The 24627-nt window shown below is 45.6% G+C and overlaps 1 protein-coding gene across 1 annotated transcript; it reads left to right on the plus strand.

Moving 5' to 3' along the window:
• Window positions 1–9523: 9523 nt before the first annotated feature.
• On the plus strand, window positions 9524–13460 carry NPS (neuropeptide S). Its single transcript, XM_023729884.1, is given in 3 exon segments — window positions 9524–9531; window positions 9642–9723; window positions 13281–13460. Coding segments are annotated over 3 exon segments (270 nt in total).
• The last annotated feature ends 11167 nt before the right edge of the window (window positions 13461–24627 follow it).

Below are 24627 nucleotides of genomic sequence, written 5' to 3' on the forward strand. Positions count from 1 at the left end.
GCCCTAAGGGTTCTGACAGATTTTTCCTCTCTGAGCCTTTAAGCTGGGAGCCCAGACAAAGTTGTGTTGGGGATGCCAGTCCCACGATGAGGGGCTGGCTAGCAGGGCTGGGCTGTTTCTCCTCTCTCCTGCTTCCCTCATTACAGAATTCAGGGGGATCATCCCCTAGACAGGAAGGAGAGGCCGGGAGGGGCCCCTGAGAGCTGGCAGGCATCAGTTTGCAGCCTCTGGGACTTCCTTGGATACAGCTGTGTGGGGTCACGCCCTAGCTGGGGGCATCAGGGAGCAATCTCGGTCTGTCTCAGTGAGATCCCATTCTTCTCATTGGTGTCTCAGTTCCCACAGCTGCCAATGAAGATTAGGACAGCCCCTGCCTCACACGGTTATGGAAAGGAGGAGATGAGCCTGTGGTTGTGGTTAGCTGCTGTTGAGTCACACCTGACTCATGACGACCCCATATACCAGGGAACGAAACACTCCTTAGTCCTGCGCCGTCCCCATGATCAGTGATGGATCACACAGTGTTCCATTGTGATCCATTGGGTTTTCATTGGCTAATTTTCGGGAAGTAGTGCATGGAAAATGCCTAGCACAATAGCCTTAGCCTAGTCTCCTCTGGGAGGGGTGGGTAAGGCAGGGAGGCCCAGGGAGAAGAGGAATGTTCATCAGCTTCCAGGAAGACAGTGTAGCACAGATCTCTGGGGAAGGTCATCTATTATCTTGACCTCCCTTCTCAGCTGTAGGTCCTACTTCTCCACTTGGCTTCTCCAGTGTCACCACACGCACCCCAAACCAAAATCAAACCCATTGCCATCAAGTCCATTCTGATACATGGTGACTCCATGTGTTACAGAGTAGAGCTGAGCTCCATAGCGTTTTCTCAGCTATAATCTTTATGGAAGCAGATTGCCAGGCCTTGCTCTTGAAGCCCTGCTGGGTGGGTTCGAACCCACAACCTTTTGATTAGTAATCAAGTACAAACTGTGCCACCCAGGGTCCTACCACTCCCACCCACCCCCCAAAAAAAACCCGTTGCAGTCGAGTCAATTCTGACTCATAGCGACCCTATAGGATAGAGTAGAACTGCCCCATAGGGTTTTCAAGGAGTGGCTAGTGGGTTCTAACTGCTGACCTTGTGGTTAGCAGCCAAATGCTTGACCACTGTGCCACCAGAGCCCCACCAGGGGACTCTGATTTCCATCTCTGACCACATCTCCTGTCCTTCCACAACCAATTTGATATGGTTGGTTTTAGAAAACCAGTGGTTAAAATGGCATTTTTTTGTTGTTATATATATTTTATCACTCTCTATATATATTTTTTTAATTGAAGAATGGTTTGGCCCTGATAGGAGCAGGGAGTTTAATACATAGCAACAAATCAGGGACTAGAAAATGCATTAAAGACGTGGGTGGGCTGATGTGTTCTTTTGGTGAGAAGGTAAGAGAGTTCTGACTAATTGCTTTTGTTTTCTCAGCAAAGCCGGAGGCAAAGTCATCGTTCAGATTTGGGGTGTGTGTGTCGGGGGGCAGTACCAAGGGGCCACAGGAGGTTTAGAGAAAAGAAGAAACAACATAGCCGGTCTGTGTCCTGAGAGAGTGGGCCTGCTACCAGGTATGGCACGATCTTAGGGCAAGATTGGGGCTCCCTGGAGGTTGGTGGCCGTGGATTTTAAAGTGTCATCAGGAGGCATTGTTGGGGGGTTTCCTCCGGCAATAACCCAGGTGAGGCTCCGGGATGGGGTCACTTGGGCTGACCCAGGGTTGGAGTTTTGCCAGTTGTGTCTCTGGAGGGAGAGAGAGGTGAGGGAGCTACAGGTGCTTCTGGGGCAGAGTGATGGGATGGGCCAGGCTCTGAGCGGGCAGTGGAGGAGGTGAGGACCGGCGGAGGGCCGCGGTGGGTGAGAACGAGGTCAGAACAGGAGGCTGGGAGACTGGGGCGTACTGGAGCTGAGGGGCCTGAGCGGTGGGGGCTGTGTCAGAGTGTCATGCTTCTAGTTGACATTTTAGGGGCAGCACATTCTTGGGTGGCTGTGATGAGCCGGGGAAGATCACCCCCATAATCTCGTCACCCTACGCATCCGATTAGTATCGGTGTCGGTTAACTCCTGTCTCTAAAGCCTCTGGGTTCTGTCTGTCTCTCTCCAACCCCATTTGCCACCTCCCTCATTCACAGCCCACCTTCTCATCTGCGTTCCTGTGGAAGGGCCCCCGCCCCCCACACCTGCTCCTGGCAGCCAGGCCACGCTTCTAAACCACAGGTCTGATTCAGCCCTGCCCCTGCTGAGAGCCCTTTGGGGCCTCTGCGGGCCTCAGGATAAATTCTGGATACCTGGCCTGGTGCACAGGTCCTGCATGATGGGACGTGCTGTGACTGACCGAGCCACCTACAGATCCTCGTGTATCCACGTGCAAGGGCTGTGACACCCAGTTCTTCTAGGTGCTGCTGATCATCACCATCCCCTGCCCCAGCTTGGGGTCCCCATACCTCCCTGTGTTTCCTGCTTGTGGTGTCACCGTCTTTGCATCCTCAGACCCTCACCAGTCCCTGTCACGCAGCAGCACGGAGTGACGGGAGAATGCATGAAGGAAATGTTGGCAGCCGCAAAGACCGTTCCTGAAAATGCTTTCAGGGGCTGCCCAGTCGGTGGGCCTGGCAAGGCGCTGTACACCACGATTTCCCCCTTCAGGCGAGTCCTCCGTTAAACCCACTGCTGTCGAGTCAATTCTGATTCACAGCAACCCTATAGGACAGAGTAGAATGGCCCCATAGGGTTTCCAACGAGCCGCTGGTGGATTCAAACTGCCAACCTTTTGGTTAGCAGCCGAGCTCTTAACCACTGCGCCACCAGGGCTCCTAGTGAGTCCTCAGAGAGGCCATTTACTTATTTAGAAGAAAAGATCCAGCTGCTGTTCATTCACCGGGTATCTAAATAGTAAACGGTAGATAGAGCATCAAGGATTAACGGAATTTACTACACAAAATACCCTCCATGATACAATGAAACTGTGTCTCATGGAACATCTACCTTCTGAAAAACAAATTCAGAGTCTCCTTAAAATAGAACTCGTGTGTAAGAAAAATAGTACCATATGCAGAAGTTTGTAACCAAGAACATATGTCAGTGAAAAAACCTAGTAGCATATTTTATTTCTGATTATTTAAATCAACATGTAACAAATAAGCCATTTATCCCTAATACTACTGCCTTCCATGGCATAAAAAAATAGGTGCCATATTTCATTGATCCTAAGACTCCATCGGTTGCTAAGATACACCATTGTTTTATGCACCACCAAGAAAGATATGCTCTGGATATGCTGCCAGGTGACTGCATGACACCAGGATGGTAAGGTGCGCTCTGTGATGGTCATTGCGTGTCAATGTGGCTGGGCTGTGGTGCCCAGATGTTTGGCCAAATACTAGTCTCAATGTTGTTATGAAGTATTTACCTGTGATTAGCATTTAAATCAATTGTCCTTGAGTAAAGCAGCTTACCCTCCATAACGCAGGTGGGCCTTATTCCATCAGCTGAAGGCCTTAAGAGCAAAACTAGAGGCTTCCAGAGAAAAGATTCTGCCTCCAGATTATAAACAGACATTCTCCTCCATCGCCTGACCTACAGATCTGGGACACAAGACTGCTGGAAGTTCCGTGCTATCAACCTGTGGGGGACTTGCCTGCCCCCACAATTGTGTGAGCCAATTCCTTAAAATATCTCTCTGTACGTATATATCTTACTCTATAGAACCTTGACCAAGACACGGTCCCACCCCAACTCTCCACCTCCACCAGGACAGAGGTAGAGCATTTATTTCTAGAACAGTGGTCCCACCCGCAGGGACCGTTGCCAATGTCTACAGACATTTCCATTTGTAACAACTGGGGTGTGTGTGTGTGTGTGTGTGCGATATTGGTATCTAGTGGGTAGAGGCCAGTGATGCCGTAAATAAGCATGCTGCAGTGCAAAGGCAGCCCCCAACAGCCGAGAATGACCAGCCCCAGTTGGCAGTTGTCCCAAGGCTGAGAAGCTCCACTCTAGAACAAGCAAGAATTGCTTGCTCTTCTTACAGTCTTCCATGAAAGAACCAGCATCTTTTGGATTTTCTTTGTCTTTTATTCCCATGGAGCCCTGGCGGCACAGTGATTAAGAGCTCGGCTGCTAACCCAAAGGTCGGCAGTTCCAATCCATCAGCTGCTCCTTGGAAACCCTATGGGGCAGCTCTACCCTGTCCTATAGGTTTGCCATGAGTCAGAATTGACTAGATGGCAACGGATTTGGGTTTCTTTTTTTTTTTTTTTTTATCATTCCCATAGCACACTGATTGTAAGCACTAAGCCCACTCACAATGCACATAAAGACTATAACAAAGCATTTCCGAAGAACTGTGAACTGGGGCAATGACTTATTGCAATAAATTAACTTAAGCCCAGAACAAGCCTTTATTTCTCCCATTCTGGTACAAACCTCGAAAATGTACTTAGCCACATTCTGCATTTTAATTATATTTTCAGAGGATATAGTAGTTGTATGAACTAAGAAGCAGTAAAATTAAATCAATTTTTCTATATATGCTGAAGGATGCAGGGCTTAATGGGTATTAAAATTAGCGACAATGGAATCAATTGTAGAGTTTTTTTTTTAAACACCCAAATCCTAAATTGCACTGAACTGCTAACCTTTTCTGGCACGTCATTTGTTCTTTAAAAACCATTTAGCACATTCCTAAGTCCTAGCTTTGGTAAGAAACTAACCTAGTAGCAATAAAGTTGGTGCTTGTAGGAAGTTTCCCAGTGTTATAACAGGAAGCTCTAGAAATTAGAAAGGAAAGGCCTTCTTCAATCTCTTCGGTCCAAATACGTCTGACTTGTCACACTTGAACTTCTGAGTGATGACTCGGAAGTTGTCTCTGAACACTTTCAGGCTGACCAGTGAGAAGCAAAAGTCAGAAAGTGTTTGCTCCTTCTCTCTCTTGCTTCCACACTGATGTCTTGCGGATACATGTGAAAAGGGCTTGGGTGACTCCAAGACAGTTACATTATGACAAATAAGAGAGTAAACTTTCGATGAGAAGTCCGTTAAATTCCAAGACTGAGTTAGGTGCTAACCTGCCCTTTAGGTGTTGGCAAAGGGCATGTGTGTGTTCTAATTGCATCATAAATATCCATCATAGACATTACACTACGTGCATAGTCACCAAGGAAGACAGTCCGGTCCCAGGCAAACGTTTTGCAACGCAGTAAGGGGAGAATTCTTCTGAGGCTCCTGACTCCGCTCTTATTTCTCCTCTCCAGGCTGTGTCCCAGACCCTACCACATTTTTAGGCATTGAATGCTCTCCCCACAATAGAAGACCGATTGAACGAATAATTTCTTGCACTAGACATTTAGAAGTTGTTGTTATTATTAGCCATTGAGTCAGCTCTAACTCCTGGCGACCCCACGTACAGCAGAACAGAATGTTGCCCGGTCCTGTGCCGCCTTCAAGATCGTTGGTATGTTCAAGTCCATTGTTGCGGCTACTGTGTTGTACCTTCCAACCTAGGAGGCGCATTTTCCAGCACTGTTTCAGGCAATATTCTATTGTGATCTGTAGGGTTTCCACTGGCTAATTTTCAGAAGTAGATTGCCAGGCCTTTCTCCCTAATGTATCTTAGTCTGGAAGCTCTGCTGAAACCTGTCCACCATGAATGACCTTGCTGGTACTGGAAATACCAGTAGCATAGCTTCCAGCATCACAGCAACACGCAAGCCACTACAGTGCGATAAATTGACAGATGGGTGGTGGATTTATAAGTTGGGGTGAGTTGAATTTGGCAATTATGTTGCTGGGTTGGGGCACTCTGATCCTAGACCCTAATTAAGTAATGAAAGGCTCTACCTCGCATTCACAGGAAGTCAGGTCTCAGTCAATAGTTTGGGAAGGAAGCCAAGATGCTGGGACTTTGTCCTGGCCCCAGAAGTCAGGGGCCCTTTGCATGCCCCAAGTTCCAGCCCACCCTTCTCATAATGGTCTGTCCAGCTGCTGCCTGGGTCCTGTTTTAAAATTCAAATTCAAAATTCAAAGGCAAATCTTGCTTGAACCTTAGCTGAGAACCCCATGAAGATAAGAGATGGGTGTGCCTTATTCATTCCCCTGCCCCCAGCATCCAGCACAGAGCCCAGTACATGGCAAAAATCAAACCAAACACGTAGCTGTCGAGTCAATTCTGACTCATAGTCATGCCATAGGACACAGTAGAACTGCTCCATAGAGTTTCCAAGACTGCAATCTTTAGGGACGCAGAATGCCACATCTTCCTCCTGAGGAGCAGCTGGTGAGTTCAAACCACCAACATTTTGGTTAGCAGCTGAGCACTTTAACCACTGCACCAGGGCTTCTGTTTTTAATATGTGGCAGTATCCCAAAATATGTATCCAGTGAGCAAATGGTAGACTCAACACCTTACAATAAACACTGTTGTGATTGATTTATATACAGAAGTTACTCTTGAAGGCAAACGTGTTTCTTTTGGATAGATAGATTTTGGATAAAAATTGATTCAAAATGCTTACTACTCTGTAACTTTTATTTCCATGCATGAGAGGTCATGACCTTTTGGTCAGTTGTCAATGCTGGCAGAGAGCTCCCTACCCCAGTCATGGTGCTGTGTAGTACCATCAGATGAGCTTTCGAGTTTGGGGAAGGAAGGCCAGCATGCCAGCAGCAATTACAGGACTAGATTTGGGAAGGAATCCTGAGTCCTGCACACAGCATTCAAAGCTTTTCAGGATTTCTTTCCCTCAGTGAATGTTTATTGAACACCAGCTGTAGCAGTTTGTTGTGTAACAATACACCCCAAAACTCGGTGACTTCAAACAGCAGATGTGTAGTGCTGCACCCGGGTCCGTAGGCTGGGGGTGGCTGATCTAAGCTCACTGGGCTGGATGCCTGGCTGAGATCAGCAGTCCTTGCTCACATGTGTGTGGGTGAGCTTCGAGTTGGACAATCCAGACCAGGCTTGTCTGGGGCAGGTCCGCTGCACGGGCCTCCCATCATCCTCCTGGGAGCAGCGGGCTGGCATGGGCCTGTTCTATCACAGCAATGGCAGGAATGCAACCAGACACGTGCTTTTCATGCCTTTTGTTGCATTATATCTGCTATGATCCATTGGCCAAAGCAAGTTTCACGGCCAGTCGCAAAGCTGAGGAGTGGGGAAGTACACTGCGTTCATAGAGGGGGAAAAGGTAGGGAGTGACTGTGTCTGAACAAGGATATACCCCATCAGCCTCACTCACCATTAAGTCTGTGTCCTCTATGTTCCTTTATTAGTCCAGCCTACCAAACGAATGAATAAATGAGCGCTATGAGGTTGCAATGGTTAAGCACTCTGCTGCTAACCGAAAGGTCAGCGGTTCAAACCCACCCAGCAGCTCCACAGGAGAAAAGACCTGGGGATTTGCTTCTGTAAAGATTACAGCCTAGGAAACCCCATGGGGCAGTTCTACTCTGTCCCGTAGGATCGCTGTGAGTCGGAATCAACTCGATGGCACACAACAACAAATGAGGACAGATAAATCTCTGGGAGTTGCAAACAGTTTGCTCTCAGCTACTAACCTAAAGATTGACAGTTCAAACCTACCCAGAAGTGCTGAGGAAGAAAGGCCTGGCAATCTGCTTCCATAAAGATTACAGCCTAGAAAACCCTAAGGAGTCATTCTATCCTGTAACACAATGGTTGCCATGAGTCAGAATCGACTTGATGGAAACGCTTTGGGTTTTGATATGAGGGCAGATGGCAGAGGAAGGAAGAGATACCATCCATTTAACTTTATGTCAGGGGGCGAGATAATTTGGACTGGTTGTAGGTTTATGTCTAAATCAGTAGTTCCTTTCTTTCGGGGAGGGGGACTCATGGATCATAGGAAATGTTTGAGAATCTGATGAAAGCTTTGCTTCTTCTCCCCAGAAGGAGGATCACGTGCACAGAAACACAATAATCAATATAGGATATCAGGGGGCTCAAGGGTTCGGAAGCCCATCTGCGGATCTCCTTGGGAGTCCATGGCTGTCTAACTAAGAGCACCTGGTCTAAACGCCTTACCTGGAAGACCCAGAGAAGTTGGAATAGACCTGGGTTGTCCAAAGAGCCTTCTGGAGAGCAGGTTGACCTCAGAGTCCCCAAAGTATCTGGTTCCATAAATAGTTGAGTCTGTTGAGGATCTGTTACTAAGCTCCTATTTGAGTAAGCGTCTTTCTCAGGTCTGTTTAGTCAATCGCTCATCACTCAACAAAATGCTGCTGCTGTAGTCTTCTCCCCATTCTCTTCGCTCTTGTGGGCGTATTTTAACTGGGTTTAACCAGAGACAAAAACAAATGTGTATGTTTCTTTGGTTCTCTTAAGGCCCTTTATCTCCCAGTGTCCAGAAGATGTTCCCAAAAGGACTCTGGTCAAAGGTGTTTGGATCACTTGCCCTAGCCCCCAAACTGAGACCAATCGCTGTGATCTGGGTTCTCTTGAGAATCTGGTCACCTGCTGTTCCTTGTGGTGAGCAACATGTGGCCACATGATTGACAGCGACACGAGGATCAAATGGAGTGACGAGTCTCAAAAGAAAGGATGCAGCACTGATGAATAGGTAGGCAAATACCTAGACACAGGGCAGCTTCATCCTCCAAGAACTGCTGGTCTTGAGAAGGCAAAGATTTTCCTCGGTTGCTTCGTATTCAAAAAATGTTGGCTGCATCTCAGAAACAACAGTTACCCAAGCAGAAACCACTTCGCTTGGTGTTTTCCTCCATGGTAAGCCTCAGCAACATCTGTTCACACTTAGCGCCCCAGAATCAATTTATTAATGTGGATGTCCACTGAACTGCATGGGCAGCAAAGGCTTTCCAGAGACATTCCATACTCTGGAGAGGAAAAGGAGGCCACGGCCTCTGGGCCTCGACTTTGGAGATTTGCATGGAAAGGAGGTTGAGGGAGTGCTTTATTTTAATTTGGATGACTAGTGACAAAGGGATACGGTGTTCGTTTTCCTGCTTTAATGGCTGAAATTCTACGGGAAGGAAGTCTAGGGCAGAATTTAAACAAGCTGCCTGCGTGTCTCGGGTAGATGCCCTCTCCGCTTGTAAGGATTTCTTTTCTATTGGTTTCTGCAGCCAGACGTCTGGGAGACACTAAAGGAAATAATGCCATACTTGTCAAGTGTTTCAACTCTAAGCTGAGCCAACTCTCGGTTCCTTTTGAGACCTCTGGCCATCTATGTCACCATGATGCAGTCTAGAAGACAATGCTTTGAAGGACGTTTTCAAACGGCATACTTAAAACGATGTCAGTCGTTGGGATCCCAGTGACTTCGTCTTTTTCCTACTTAACAAGAAAAAATGGCCATGGCCAGACCGATTAGTCACGTATGATGAGATGTGATGGCATTTTCACTGCAGAACTTTTCTGGTATAAAAGGATCACCCAAGGAGGAGTAAGTGTGAGGAATCTGGCAATAAAACCACAGATTGGCACAGATTTGGGGAAAGCCCAATATGATTAGGTAAAAGACTGCGTTTTTTCTACAAAGAAAAATGTTGACTTTTTGTGTGCTATCTTACTTACACTTGTCTAAATGAGACTAATCTGAATTTTTTCTTGCCTACCCTGCAGCTCGTTAAGATTCAGTCTTATTCTAGTGCCGTTGATTTCCACGATGCATGTGTTCTGATGTTATCCTGTTACACCTTCTAAGGTAAGATTTGCCTCTCTGTTTCGTGTTTGAGTAGATGACTAGAATTGTAGAGCATGTAAGTTCAAAATAATCCCAAGGAACATGTGGCAGAAAAATGATTTCCTTTATTATTAGAGCTTAAAATAAAAAAAAAAGCAGAGTCATGAAATTATTAAAAAGAAGCAGATTTATGTGACCATAAAGAATACTAGACTAGATGAAAATTTTTTGACTTTTCAGGGGCTGGTCACTACATAGGAAAATATTCATTGCAATGCAAAATGTTCATTTTGACCCTTGACAATTTTACGTATTCCACATGTATCTGTTCATAACCAAAGAGGACATTTAACCGATGAAACTATATTAAAAAATACGGCGGATCGTTTTTCGAAAACAGTGCCTTTCCTAACTTACAAAAATGAGAATTTTTTCAGATATAGAATATAGATTAAATGTTAGCTTTTAATGAAATGTTTATATAAAATATTAATTCATATATTTACTCAAGAATATTGATTGGGCTTCTAACGGTCTGCATTGAACTGTTCAAGATATTCAGAAAATAAATGTCTTTCTTTGGAATTTTTAATACTATTTCTGTATGATATTTCAGTTGCTTTTAGGGCAATACTTTTGTTCAAAAATTTAAAATATCTTTTGTGTCTGATGGCGTTTTGAGCTTTCACTTTCCTTCACTGAAATGTAAGCCGGTACCCTGTAATAACTGAAATCAGTGTAAATTATGAAATTGCTTCTAGAATGAAGAGCTAGCACGTAAATCCTAAGGAAGCCATGTGTGTCCAAATGTAAAGATCTAGCTGGTTCCCTTGTTGGCCTTCTCGGGAATCTTTGTATCTGTGGTTTCTCTACTGCTTGCTTGCTCAGTAGGGCTTTCCTCCTGATGACTCCTCGGAGCATTCCACGCTCGTTTAGTCATTGGGTCTCTCAGACACCACATTGATCCAGCTGATGAGTCACAATCCCTAAATTGGTCTATTTTCTCACGTGTCCTCCTAATTACTTTCTATTCTTTCCCCAAAGGTTTGTTCATGTCATTTCTGTTGAACAAGAGGAACTCGTGCAGATATTGTTTTAAAAATTAAGACTGTGCTTTCTTGTAATGTACTTATGAAACTTCCTGGTCCACAAATGAAGTGTTCCCCTTTTTACTGCGTTTTCTGTGTTTCTGTTATTGCACGGGACAGCTTTGTTCATGTAGTCATGGTGTGGGCAATATTCACATCAATCTGACTGTCTGGGGTGAATGACGATTTCAGTTATCTAGTGCTGCTATAACAGAAATACCGCAATCAGGTGACTTTAACAACCAAAATTTATTTCCTCACCGTTTAGGAGGCTAGAAGTCTGAATTCAGGGTGCCGGCTCTCGGGGAAGGCTTTCTGTCTGTCGGCTCTGGTGGAAGGTCCTTGTCTCTTTGAACTTCTGCTCCTGGATGATCTCCATGTGGCTTAGCATCTCTCTTCCCCCATCTCTGCTTGCTCGCTTGCTTTTTTAATCTCTTTTGGATCTCAAAAGAGATTGACTTAAGACACACCCTATACTAATTTTGCCATAACAAAGGCAACCCATTCCGCAGTGGGATTATAGCCACAGGCCTAGAGGTTAGGATTTACAACACATATTTTTGGGGGACACAATTCAATCCATAATAATGATTATGGGGCCAGATGATCTATAGGTTTTTATAATAATGGTTGTGAATTCATACAGTCCATCAATCGGGCAAACACACAGTATTATTCCACGTATGAGTCTGCTCTGCTAAGGGTTTTCTTCAAATGACTCAAGAAGGGCATGGGTATCTTTTTAGGAATGTTTGTTTATTCTCATAACTAGAGCGGATACATTTCCTTTATAGTATAAAGGTGGCACCACGAGTATTTCTGGAAATAATTCGATTGCTTCCTTTCCCGAAATGACCCATAGGCCCTCCTTGGTGGGCATTAAAATATAGAACATGTTATATCAAGTTTAAATTTGTTAACACAGGAGAAAACACACAGTGGATGTTCAAATAAGGGTTTTTGATTGGTTTTCTCACACCCAATATTTCTGGAACTCTCTTTGACTATTCCCCCCATCCAAAAAAAAAAAAGAGGGGGGCATCTTTTCTCTAAGCCTCCCTCCTACCTACCCAGAGGCCTGTGAGAATGATTTTCTTGGGAACTGTGATCACTTGAATCTTCAGTACACCACCCAGGAGTGGATGAAGAATGCTGGGGAGTGTTTTATGTACCGTGGGTACCTGTTTCAACCTCCAAATACAGTAACATGGGGCCAAACTTGTTTTCCTGTATCAAGATGGGGGAAATGTGTAATTTCTATGTGCAGTATGTTTCCTTTATTTATAATAAAATCTTTCAGCACCGTTTTCCTCTTGTAGGTCTGGTATAGTTGTTACAAACGTGGGCTTGCAGTCAGGTGCTTGGGGGTGAATCCCTGCCGTTTAATTTCCTCATTTAAAACTGAGGAAATAATGGTACCTATTGGTAAGAATTTTCTGAGGGCGTGAAATCCGACAGTGCACGTGAAGCGTGTAGCACAAATATTCGCTGTTATTTGCTCTTGTTGCTGATGGGTTTTCATTAGCACCTGGTCAGCGTGCAATGATTCTTCTGAAACCACATGGGAGAGGAAATCTGACAAGTGTTGACAATTCCTACCCAAGTCCTGGGGTCAGGACCACCTGGTGGACTTGCTAGCTTCATGGCTTGGGACCCGTTTTCTCTCCTACTTGGTTTTGTCATCTGCAAAATACAGGAGTTGAACTATGGGTTCTGGAGGGCCAATTTGAGCTCCAAGATTCCAGCTTTGCTTTTGACTACTAACTTAAAAGTTGTCAATTTGAACCCACCCAGCAGTGCCATTGATGAATGGCCTGGCAAACTGATTCCGTAGAGATGACAGCCAAGAAAACCTTACGGAGCAGTTCAACTCTGTAACACATGAGGTTGACATGAGTTGGAATTAATTTGATGACAATGGGTTTTGTGGTTTGGTTAATTTCTTTAACCACTAAGTGTCCCCTTACATGATCCTACACTATTGAGGCCTTCGAGCCACTGATTAAGAACTGGATTCCAAAGACAACGATGCTAGCGTTCAAGTGGCAAGATATCATTAAGGAGAACCTTGGCAAATGGCCCAAGACGGGCTCCAGAAGCAAAGTGGTTCAGAACGACACCTGGAATTTCGTTGTCACGGGTTGTTTTCCTAAGAAGTGAATCTTTAAAAACTCTTCCTGGGCCTCATTAGTGCCACTTGAAATATTCCTTATAAGTAATAGCAAGAAGATGACTATGTTTGATGCGTGATGTAAATACTAAATAGTGACAATCGTGTAAGTAGTATAAAAATCAGACAGGAAGATAGACAAACCCAAATAATATTTTGGGTCTACATAAAATATATATTGTATTTTAGCAAAATTTCCATATTAAAAAGATTGGATATAGTGGATATATTGCCATAAGGTTTTGAAAATTGTTACTATGGAAATAAACTTTTAAACCTAAAAGCTGTCTTCTCTCCCTCTGCCCCATCTGAATTGCCAGGTGTCTGGAGAATCAAATTACTTTCTCATCCTGCTGAACAGCTGCCCAGCTGGGATGGACAGGAGCGAGGAACTCGCTTTCCTCAAGCCAATTCTGGAGCAGACGTTTATGAAAAGGTCTTTTCGCAATGGCATTGGCACAGGGATGAAAAACACTTCCTTTCGAAGAGCAGAATCCTGAATAAGTGTGCAAATGACTCTGGAAATTAATCTCTAACTTTTTAGAGTGTGACGAATGTGCTCTAAGTCAGTCGTATCTTTACCATGAAATATTGGTCTGTTCTCGGTTCGGAAATATCCTTCCTGTCCTAACTGGTACAGAGTAGATCTGAGTTTAAAAAGCATATGTCTATCTCCAACTTGCACTTGTAAAAGAAAACTCTAGCTAAGGGACCAGTTAGTCAGTTTTCCGGGGGAATGGACACATTTGCTTTGATCTTAAATTGCCTTCAGTTCTGAGCATTTCACTGTCATGAAGATAGTATTATTTTTCTTCTGTAATATCATAATGATGAGTACTGCAGACCACATGTATGTTTATATATGGCTGTTAGTATGGCTTTTTCAAATGTCTTGCTGTTAATTGTTGCTGAATGGGCCCCAACTCATGGCGACCTTATGTATAACAGAACGAAATATCCCCCAGTCCTGTGCCGTCCTCGTGATCATTCTTTTCCCATGTCCCATTTCAGTTTCAGAGACAGTCTTGTGAAATTACAGTTAAAATTAGTGAGACAGTTCTGTTTTCCTCAACCAATCAATTGGCACCAGGAGAAAACATCACCAGAACCCCTCAGATGTGATTCTTATCGCCCCTTTCCAATTCCACATATACCTAGATGTGGATGGCTGTTTTGTCGTGGAGGTGCGTGGGCTCCCTTTTTTGTTTTTAAATGGAAACCGTGGAAACGCTGCCAGGTATGCCATGGACAACAGAGACGGTGATGGTTTGTCCTGTGATGTAGGAGGAGCAGCGGGTGAGTTGAGTCCCCAAACTGTGCTGATGAGTGCCCCGCGAGCCCCCTGCAGGAAAGGCCTGGTGTCCCTGCCACCCAAACTCCTGCCATTGTTGCTTTTAAAAGGATCACGCAACATTGGTCCGTGCGTTCTGGCGGTGAGCTGGCCGGATACCCACTGCAGGAAGCTGAGGTCTCCGGCGATTCGCTGTGCGTCGCCCTTGACTTGAATGAAAACAGGTGGTTTTGCGGTTTGAGCATGTGTTTGTTTCATCCTGGCTGCCCAGATCACACCAAGTGTTCGGCGTTAAAGTAGCATAAATGATGTAAACACTAGTTAGGGTGAGGACGTTTACTTGAAGGCTCAGGGATCCCCTCAGGGAAACACGGTTGGGGATGCAGAGGAGGCCCAGAAGGGGAAGTCCTCAGGCGGCCCCTCTGCTCCTTTCCGCCCCCCGGGATTGTGGGCCCTCTCTCTCCTTTCCACGCACGTGTCCCCGGTTGTGTTAGCTCCTATAAAGCAAACTCCTCTGCTCCACGTTAACTTCAGTCCTCGGGACTTTGTGCTTTACATGACCTTACAAAGCCACGACCTTACAACCCCATGACCTTACAACGCCATGATCTTACAACCCCATGAACTTACGACCCCATGACCTTACAACCCCATGATCTTACAACCCCAGCACCTAACTCCTCCCCGCTGAGCCGGTATCTTCCTGAAGGGAGTCAGGGCTGCACGTCTGGTCCTGGTCACAGGAGCCAGAGCCGTGGGTCTTGTATCTGAGGACGCTGCTCTGGGTGGTGGCAGATGGATCCCCAAGAAGAGGCGTGGGAAAAGCAGGAAGCCCATCGCCCATTCACCGTGTCACCCCTCCCTCTCCCACTGTCCCCAGGATCCAGAGGGCTACCTGATAGGCTGTGGCCTGTTCCTTCTCCTCATCAAACATTCACATGCAGGAGGCTCAGCCGGACCCTTTCTAATAATTCTTAAACAGTCTTCTCAGATGAATCCTCGCTTTCCTTCTAAGGCCACTTTCTCTTTCTTTCTTGCCCCAAACACATGCAAGGACAGTGACGATTGGTTTTCTAGACCGAAAGCCTTGGATCTGGATACAAAATATGGCCTCTGGCCATCATCCCAGGACAAGCTGGAGTGGGGTTCAGGGCGGAGCAGTGTTGGGTGCAGGATGGAGCCAGCCCCAGGCGAGGCTGTCCTCCAGCTGGCCCTGCTTTGTCCATGGGTCCGGTCATCGCAGCCGTGCCCACAGCGTCTCCCAGCACCTCCTGCCGTGGCCACAGGGGCGGTTACTCCAGCCCATCACCAGCTCCTCAGCAGCACTGCCATCGCCACCTCTCTTCCCAGGACGTGTGGGTGAGGCAGGTGGAGGCTTTTGTGTTGGGTGCTGAAAGGAGATATCAGCCACACATGTGTTTTATGAGTTTGTGTGTGTTTTATGAGTTTCATGAGTTTGTACATGATTTTGGAATCAATTATGTTTTTCTAGAATGTATCAGGTTGCCTTCCTGCTTGGGGGACAAAGAGTTTCAGGAGGGGCCCATTTAGGACCTAGAGTTGGCTGAAGTCATTTAGATTAAAACTGCGTGTGTGTGTGTGTGTGTGTGTGTGTGTGTGTGTGTCTACCCACCACTTGTCTGTCAGTTTGTTGCACTGTGGTGGCTTGCATGTTACTATGATGCTGGAAGCTATGCCACTGGTATTTCAAATACCAGCAGGGTCACCCATGGTAGACTGGCTGTAGCAGAGCATCCAGACTAAGACAGACTAGAAAGAAAGGCCTGGAAAACTACTTCTGAAAGTTAGCCAATGAAAACTCTGTGGGCCACAACAGAACATTTTCCTATATAGCGCTTGGAAGATGAGCCCCCTGGGTTGGAAGGCACTCAAAGTACACAGTGGCCACCAAAATGACCTTGAGTATACCAGCCATGGTGAAGATGACACAGGACTGTGCAACAACATATATGTGTGTGTGTGTGTGTATGTGTGTGTGTGTATACATACATACATATATAATAACATATATGCCCATTGCCAGTTGCCATCAAGTCAATTCCCATTCATAGTGACCTTACAGGATGGAGTAGAGCTGCCCCATAGGGTTTCCAAGGAGTGGCTGGGGGATTCCAACTGCTGACCTTTTGGTGAGCAGCTGAGCTCTTAACCACTGTGCCACCAGGGCTCCTTACACATATATACCCAAAACATCAAACCACTGCCATGCAGTCGATTCCGACTCATAGCGACCCCATAGGGTTTCCAAGGCTGTAAATCTTTACAGAAACAGGCTCCCACGTCTTTCTCTTTCAGAGTCATTGGTGGTGTTGAATGGCTGACCTTTCAGTTAGCTGTCGATCGCTTTTCCAACTGCGCCACCAGGGCTCCTGTATACCTACCTACATGTAAATGTATACATATATACCGGAAATAAACATTGTGAAAGTGAAAGTACTTTTTTTTTGGTTAATTACCAGGAAAATTGTCCTGATTTCCACCTTGCTCTGTGTGAGGGCACAAAATGAGGAAGCCCTAAAGGAGCTGGGGGCCGGTGACACTCACAGCCTTTTGGTTTCTGTCACTGTGGTCCCGGCCTGTCTCCATGGCACAGCTTTGAAAATCGAGCCAAAGGCAGTGGCAGCTCCACTCGCCTCCAGCCCAGACTGGATGAGGCTGGTGGGACTGGGAGGGCAGCCAAGGGGTCACCTCTCAGAGGCCCCTTGGCTCCGCAGCTCCACGGCTTCACAGGTGAAAAGTGCTTCCCATAAAACGTGCATGTTCTGACACAAGAATGTCAGGGAAATTGGCATGTTTTATCTGCCTGGTGTTATTGACGGAAAGCTAATTAGATAGCCTGAAAGTCATTGTTACTCCCTGGAAGTTGAAAACCGATGACTGCAGTCAGTAAGCTCACAGTGAGAACGGTCCCATGTAGGGAGGAGAAAAGATTCTTATTTCAGGGGACTGTTTCTAATTTTCTATTATTTGCTTTATATGGATTGGTTGGAATAATAAAACGCCAAAAACGTAATTGGAAAAATTCGCTTCCCATTTCTGGATCTAAAATATCACCTCGACCTTGGGAAGAAAAGGCTCATGAAGAAGTGTTTGCACTCTTAAGATTGCAGCAGAGGCAAAGCTGGCAGCTGGCAACATTCACTTTCTCAGGAAAATCATCTCTTGCCAAGATTTAAAGAAAAAAGTGTTCATGATGAAACAGTACTTCTCCAAGAAGAGTTTGTATAGTGTCATTGGAGAGGTGGTCAAGGATGGCCGCGCGAACGTTTGGGGAGCGTGAACCCTAAAACAATTTAATGACCTGAGTGGCTGGGCTAGATTCAGTCATTGGCACCATCTCCCATGGGGTCCTGAATGAGCCTGCCTGCTCCCAACACTCCACTGGGCAGGAATCCCATGGGATGTGGAGGGAGTCAAGGGCCCTGGCACCTCTTTGCCCCCACCTTGCCCCCAAAAAAGAGAGATGGCGGCAGGCTCCCGCTCCTGGTGCACAAACCCCGGTGGCATCAGGTACAAGCCCCCTCTCTGAGGGATAACAAAGACCAGCCCTGCCCTGTGGGCGTCACCCAGCTGCCTGTACACGCACCTTGCACCATGCAGTGCTCGAGAGCACGCCTGGGCCCTTGACTGATTTCTGCCCTATCAAGTGCTATGTTTATGGAGAAAACTGGCCAAAAAAGTGAATCTAAAGAAACCTTTGCTACGTGGGGCTGAATGTGTGGCTATAAGCAGGCAGCTCCATAAGGATAGCCATCCTCCCACTTACTGGGTATAGGGCATCATGCTGAATGCTTTCCATATGTTGTCTCATTGAATCCCTCCACAGTCCTGCAGGAGGCACTGTTGTCATCCCTGTCTACAGATGAAGAAACTGAAGCTTAGGTAGATCAGACGGTTTCATCAAGGTCATATACCTAGCAAGGGCCTGTCTGCCTGACTCCCTGACAGTTACCCACAGTATGCTATCTGTGAATGAATGAAAGGAAGAGAAATAAGACATCAGACAAGGTGGATTCATCTTCTCTTGCTGAATAACAAGAAACCAGCAACTTAAAATGACACACGTTGATTATCTGCTAGGGTCAGGAGCCTAGGCAGAGAGTGGGTTAGTTGCTCAGGACCTCACAAGATGATAGTCCAGGTGTCGGCTGGGGCTGCCGTCTCATCTCAAGGCTCGACTGGGGAAGGGTCCGATTACAAGCTCACGTGGTTGTTGGTGGAATGCAGTTCTTTGTGGCTGCGGGACTGAGGGCCTCAGTTTCTTGTTGACCGTTGGCTGCAGGCTGCCATCGGTTCCTAGACACTGCCTTCAGTTCTTTGTCATGTGGGCCCCCCACCATGGCTGCCTGCTTCATCAAAGCCAGCAAGACGGGAGTTACAATCTTATATAACATAATCAAGAAAGCGCCATCCCATCACCTTTGCTGTATTCTATAGGTTAAAAGAAGGTCACTGGTCCCTCCCACACTCAAGGGGAGGAGCCTACACAAGGACATGACCACCAAGAGGTGGGGGGGATATGTTTCCCATGGTGAAATGTGTTCCCATGGGAGAGGACAACTAAGTCACTGGAAAATGACTGGATCCAGTTCCAACAGAAAACTCTCGAGCTGTAAATGATCTGCCTATGTACTTGTAAAATACTGACATGACATTGTAGCTGCCATCCTGTAAATAAGAGAGAAACAGTGTATTTCCATCTACAACAGTACAAGTGCTAAAAGTTTTACTGGAGAAGACAGCCTACAGGAAGTTTGTCACTCTTGCTCCCTGGATTCCTTGGGCAAACAGGTGATTATCAAAGAGAATTATGGTCACTGCCAAAGGATGGCATTAGCTGGAATCCTGCTTCCTGCCACCATGATGGAAACCCTCCAGGTACATAAAAGAATTATAAGTTGAGGTTCTTTTATAGCCTTTACAGAACAAGAGCTGCAGCTCTGAATTGGTATGTTATGTTCTCTTTCCAGGCTGCCCTGAGCTGTGGTGACCCCGGCTGTGAGTATGGCTGAGACAGTTCCGAGGGATTCAATGTAGCTTGGGATGTGTAAGCACGGGCTTTGATGTCAGGCATACCTGAACTCAAGTGGCATTCCACTTAGCACACGTTGTGCCTGTGGATGCCTTCTTGGACCTTGCCAAGACTCAGTTTCCTCATCTGTAAAATGGAATCCATAGTGACTTCATGATACAGGTGTCGTGAGCAGTAAGAGAGATGATACGTGCTGTGCACTTAGTCCAGTGTTTGATTTCATGTGCGTGTCCCCTAAATGGTGGCCAGCTGCAGTCACATGGAGATCATCCCAGTTTAACACTGGATAGACAAGTGGGTATGTAACTCATGCTTACAGATGAAACTGGTAAAGATTTAGAGGCAGATACTGTTGATGATGGAAATAGACAATGGGTATTATTCCAAGTATATTAGTTAGCTAACACAGATGCTGGTGTGGCTGAGTCCCGAGGGAAAATTCTATGATCTTTGGAAATGGTGTGGCCAATAATGAGGATTAGTTGAAGTACACTGACAGACTGAATACGCGAATGACGTAAGGCCAGATAGAACTTCTGCAGCAGACAGACCAGGGATCCAGACCACACCCTCTGCAGCAATTGGCCCACAGATTAGGACGTGGTCAATGACCGCCAGCTGCTCTAACTTTCGCCCCCATTCCAACTCAGGATCACAGGGAAAGCCAAATGTGCTCCCCAGACCAATCATATAAGAAACCCCTTCTACTTAGCCCACCTCTAGCTTCCCCATGTGTCAACAGCTTCCAACCAGAGCACACCTGGCCTCCCTTCATTTCACTGTAAATCGTCCCCTCTCCCCGCCTGCTGTGGGTCTCTGCCAAAGATAGAGGATGGTGGCTGCCCCCTGGCCATTGCCAGCTCTGAATAAATCGCCTCTGTTCTCATGTGGGCTATCTTTGCTTATTTCCAAAACACTGATACAGTCAAGGTGGCACGCATCAAGACAAATTTCACAGGAATTTCATAATATTAGTTGAAAATCACAATCTGTTGGCATAAACTTTTTCAAGTTTTTTTCTTTTCTTTCTTTCTTTTTTAAATAATAAAGGCACCTTTGAAAATTCAGGCATACCCCAATCTCACCACCCCCAGGTAACTACGCTTAACACTTATAAACACCTTTCAGATACCTCTGTGTTATGGGTGAAGTACACACATACAGACACACACACACGCACTTTTTTTTCAAGTCACCAAGTGGGTGGTGATTTGTTACAGTAGACACTGTTGTTGTTGTTAATTGCCATGGTGTCGATTCCAACTCATGGCGACCCCACGTGTGCAGAGTAGAACTGTGCTCCATAGGGTTTTCAAGGCTGTGACCTTCCAGCAGATCACCACACCTGTCTTCCAAGGTACCTTTGGGTAGGTTTGAACAGCCAGCCTTTCGGCTAGTGGTCGAGCGCTTAACCACTTGCACCAGCCAGGGACCTTGACACACATTTTCATGTAATTAGGATTACACAGTTATCATTCCAAAACCTGTTTTTTCAGTTAACAACATACATGGAGATCTTTCCATGTCAACGAATGTCAAAATATGTCATCATCTTTACGTCTGTATGGTACTGGATGGTAGGGATGTATCATATTCTGTTAAACCATCTTCTTTAATGGACATTTGGGTTACTTGCAGTATTGTGTTAATGAAAAAAAACCTACAATGTATACACCTATATGTAAATAAGTCCACACTTGTCTCATTGCTTTGTAATGATAAAATGCTAGAAGGGGGAACACTGGTCAATGAGTATTCACACTGAAAATCTGAACATATATTGCATAAACTGCCCTCCAGAACAGTCCTGTCACAATAGGAACACTGAGCTTTGTCTATCTTTCTTGATTTTTGCCAGTCTGGTAGGAAAAAAGCAATCTCACCTTGTTGCTTCAATTTGTACTTTTTCATTACTAGTGGGACTAGTAGAGGATCAGCGAAAAAGAGGAAGACTTTCCAAGAGATGGATTGACACAGTGGCTGCAACAATGGGCTCAAACATAACAACAATTGTGAGCATGGCTCAGGACAAGGCAGTGTTTCTTTCTGTTGTCCATAGGACGGCTATGAGTTGGAACCGACGTGATGGCACCTAACAACAGTGAGACGAGGAGTCTTCCCTTGATGGATATTTTGAGTCATTTCCAAATGTTTGTTTTTATGAATATGATCACAATGGAAATAACCTTCTGCCCATGCTATGCACACATTGTTTTATATTTGTAGAGGCGTCAGACCTCTCTTGGTCATTTATGATCCAGTCTCCCTGGCTGTTTAGGTCCAGTCTCTCAGATCACCCTTGCCTTCCTCTCAGGGAGCCAGGATCACTCTACTGCTCTTGCAACTTGCTGGAGACACATGAAATGTGGTGGGATTTTCCATAACCTGTTACCACCTTGGGGAGCACAGGACTCTTGCTACTGCTCCCAGTGTCCAGGGGAGCGGGGAGCTCTGTGAGATGCCTCAGGCTTGTTTGCCCAGGTCCACCACCCAGCCATCTTCACCTTGGGGCTTACTGCCTTCCTGGCCCCTACCTAGTAAAGGTGCAAGTGTTTACCTTGTGCTTGGATTTCCCAAAGTGGAGGTTTCTGTCCTAATCCTATCTCATCAAATAAGTCTTGGGGCTGGCTCAGCCCCACCTCATTCTCTTTGCTTCCCCTCAACTCTTCTCCTCCACTTCCATGTCTCCCAAGTCGGTCTTAGCCATAGGAAGCTTCTCTTACAACATCTACAGGTGGAGTCTAAGGCTTTAACTCTCAGAAGCCAAGAAACAACTCTTTGGTCTGCCATGTCCTTTCTTCCCAGGGGTAGTAAGCAAGGCACTAAGCTTGTGAATGGCGGTGGAACAAGAGGTTCATGGAAATGCAGAGGGGCAGTCAACATTAGTTTAGTTTCCCACACATTAGGAGCAATGTCTTTAGTTATCCAAGAACCTTCTAGAAGAAAATTGCCATTTCCATACCCAGGAATCAAGGGCATCCAGGTCTCTTGCTGGGGGTGAGGTGCTTACATTCTGATTCTATGGAGAAGCCCTGGAGGTGACTTTTTTTTTTTTTCATGAAAGTATCGCCATTTGGAATTATTTTATGAGTTGACTTTTCATGTACTTGGCCCATTTTTCAATTGGTTATCTTTCTTTACTGATTTTAAAACTTATGTAATGGGATAGTGTCATGGATTGAATGTCCCCCCAAAATATGTGTATCAGTTTGGCTAGGTCATGATTTCCAGTATTGTGTGATTGTTCACCATTTTGTTATCTGATGTGATTTTCCTATATGTTGTAAATCCTACCTCTATGATGTTAATGAGGTGGGAGGGGGGCAGTCATGTTAATGAGGCAGGACTCGATCTGCAAGATTGGATTGTGTCTTGAGCCAATCTCTTTTGAGATATAAAAGAGAGAACCAAGCAGAGAGACAGGAGGACCTCATACCACCAAGAAAGCAGCGCCGGGAGCAAAGCGTGTCCTTTGGACCCTGGGGTTCCTGTGCGGAGAAGCTCCTAGTCCAGGGAAGATTGATGGAGAATAAACTTCTGTTTGTTTTTTGCTTTGCAAATATGTTTCATTTTTCTCTTTTACAGTTTCTGGCTACTGGATAATGGGGAAGCAAAGATGTTCCCATCCCAAGATAATACAATTTAAGGTTTTGTTTAAATCTTGGATTCAGTACATCATCTCTTGGTGGGTTAGATTATATCTTCAAGTGTATTTTCATAAAGTTACATTAATCTTCTTTGCATATTTAGAGTGTACTTCTGCTGACTTCTTAAGTAAGTAATGCTTGTTGAGTATGCTATTTTGGGGTTGCCTTTTTTTTCCCTGTCAAAATTTTTTACACATTCGATTGCTCCATTTTCTCCTAAAATCCTGTGCTGTGGAGAAGGTTAAGCCAGCCCTTTATCTATCTCTCTACCTATCTCTCTATCACTCTATCTATTCATCTGTAGATCTATCATCTTTTTTTTTTATTTACTTTTTTTTATTGTACTTTAGATGAAGGTCTACAAAACAAGTAGTTTCTCATTAAACAGTTAGTACACATATTGTTTTATGACATTGGTTAACAACCCCACGACATGTCAGCACTGTCCCTTCTCGACCTTGGGTTCCCTATTACCAGTTTTCCTGTCCCCTCCTGCCTTCTAGTCCTTGTCCCTGGACTGTTGTGCTCCATTAGCCTCGTTTTGTTTTATGGGGCTATCTTGTCTTTGGCTGAAGGGTGAACCTTGGGAGTGACTTCATTACTGAGCTAAGAGGGTGTCCGGGGGCCATACTCTCAGGGTTTCTCCAGTCTGTCAGGCTAGTAAGTCTGGTCTTTTTTTGTGAGTTAGAATTTTGTTCTACGTTTTCTTCCTGCTCTGTCCGGGACCCTCTGTTGTGATCCCTGTTAGCACAGTCGGTGATGGTAGCTGGGCACCATCTAGCTGTACTGAACTGAGTCTGGTGGAGGCCATGGTAGTTGTGGTCCGTTAGTCCTGTCTATTATCTTTTTTTTAACGAGTCATTTGTTTCTTCTAGTTGAATATGTATAAGATTTTTTTCTTTTCTCTTCAGGATAAATCTCAGTATTGATCTTGTTCTATTAATTTTCCAGGTCTCTGTGCATTTCTTGAAAGTCCTCTACTTTTAAATTTCTATTATTCTTTAACTCCATCGGTCTGTTCTGTAATTCATGGAGCCCAGTATCTGTGTCATCCCCATTGTCTATGACATCTCTATCACTATCCTAGTCTGAGTTCCCCAGAAAACAGAACATGGCCAGCATTTCATGGCTGCCCTTTATTCGAAGTGTGATTGTAGGACAGCAAGGACAGAAGAAAAGTGGAAATGAGATAAAGGAAGAGGGAAAGCAAATACAAGGTTGTGCACGGCTGAACGGATCACACAGTCGTCAGAAAACACAGCTGGTGCTGTGGCTGCATGGACCACTTTGTCTTGGAACAGTTCTCTGGAGACCAGACGGTGGTATAAATCCTTTAGCTAGCAAATCTTGGGTCACATTTTTCAGCTTGATCCTTTCCATCCATGTTTTCCCCAAAATGCACTCACCCCTCCAGAGTCTGGGCTGTGTTGTTTAGGCTCTCCAGGCAACTATCAGGGACACCCAATCCCCATCCCATGGTGGACTGCTTCATCTGAGCCTGGGACCAGTGGGAGCAGTGCGAGCCTCCAGGTGCCTTGGGTTGGATGCAGATGCGGACAGCTGGTGGTGTTAGGAGAAGTGGCTGAGGGCATGGACCAGAACCAGCTGTATGTGCCGGCTGCAGTGTTCAGACCTGAGCTGGCAGTGTGGCTGCTGCTTCTGATGAGGCTGTCTGC

The sequence above is a fragment of the Trichechus manatus genome, unplaced genomic scaffold, assembly GCF_000243295.1.
Source record: "Trichechus manatus latirostris isolate Lorelei unplaced genomic scaffold, TriManLat1.0 scaffold00031, whole genome shotgun sequence".
NCBI classification, from domain to species: domain Eukaryota; kingdom Metazoa; phylum Chordata; class Mammalia; order Sirenia; family Trichechidae; genus Trichechus; species Trichechus manatus.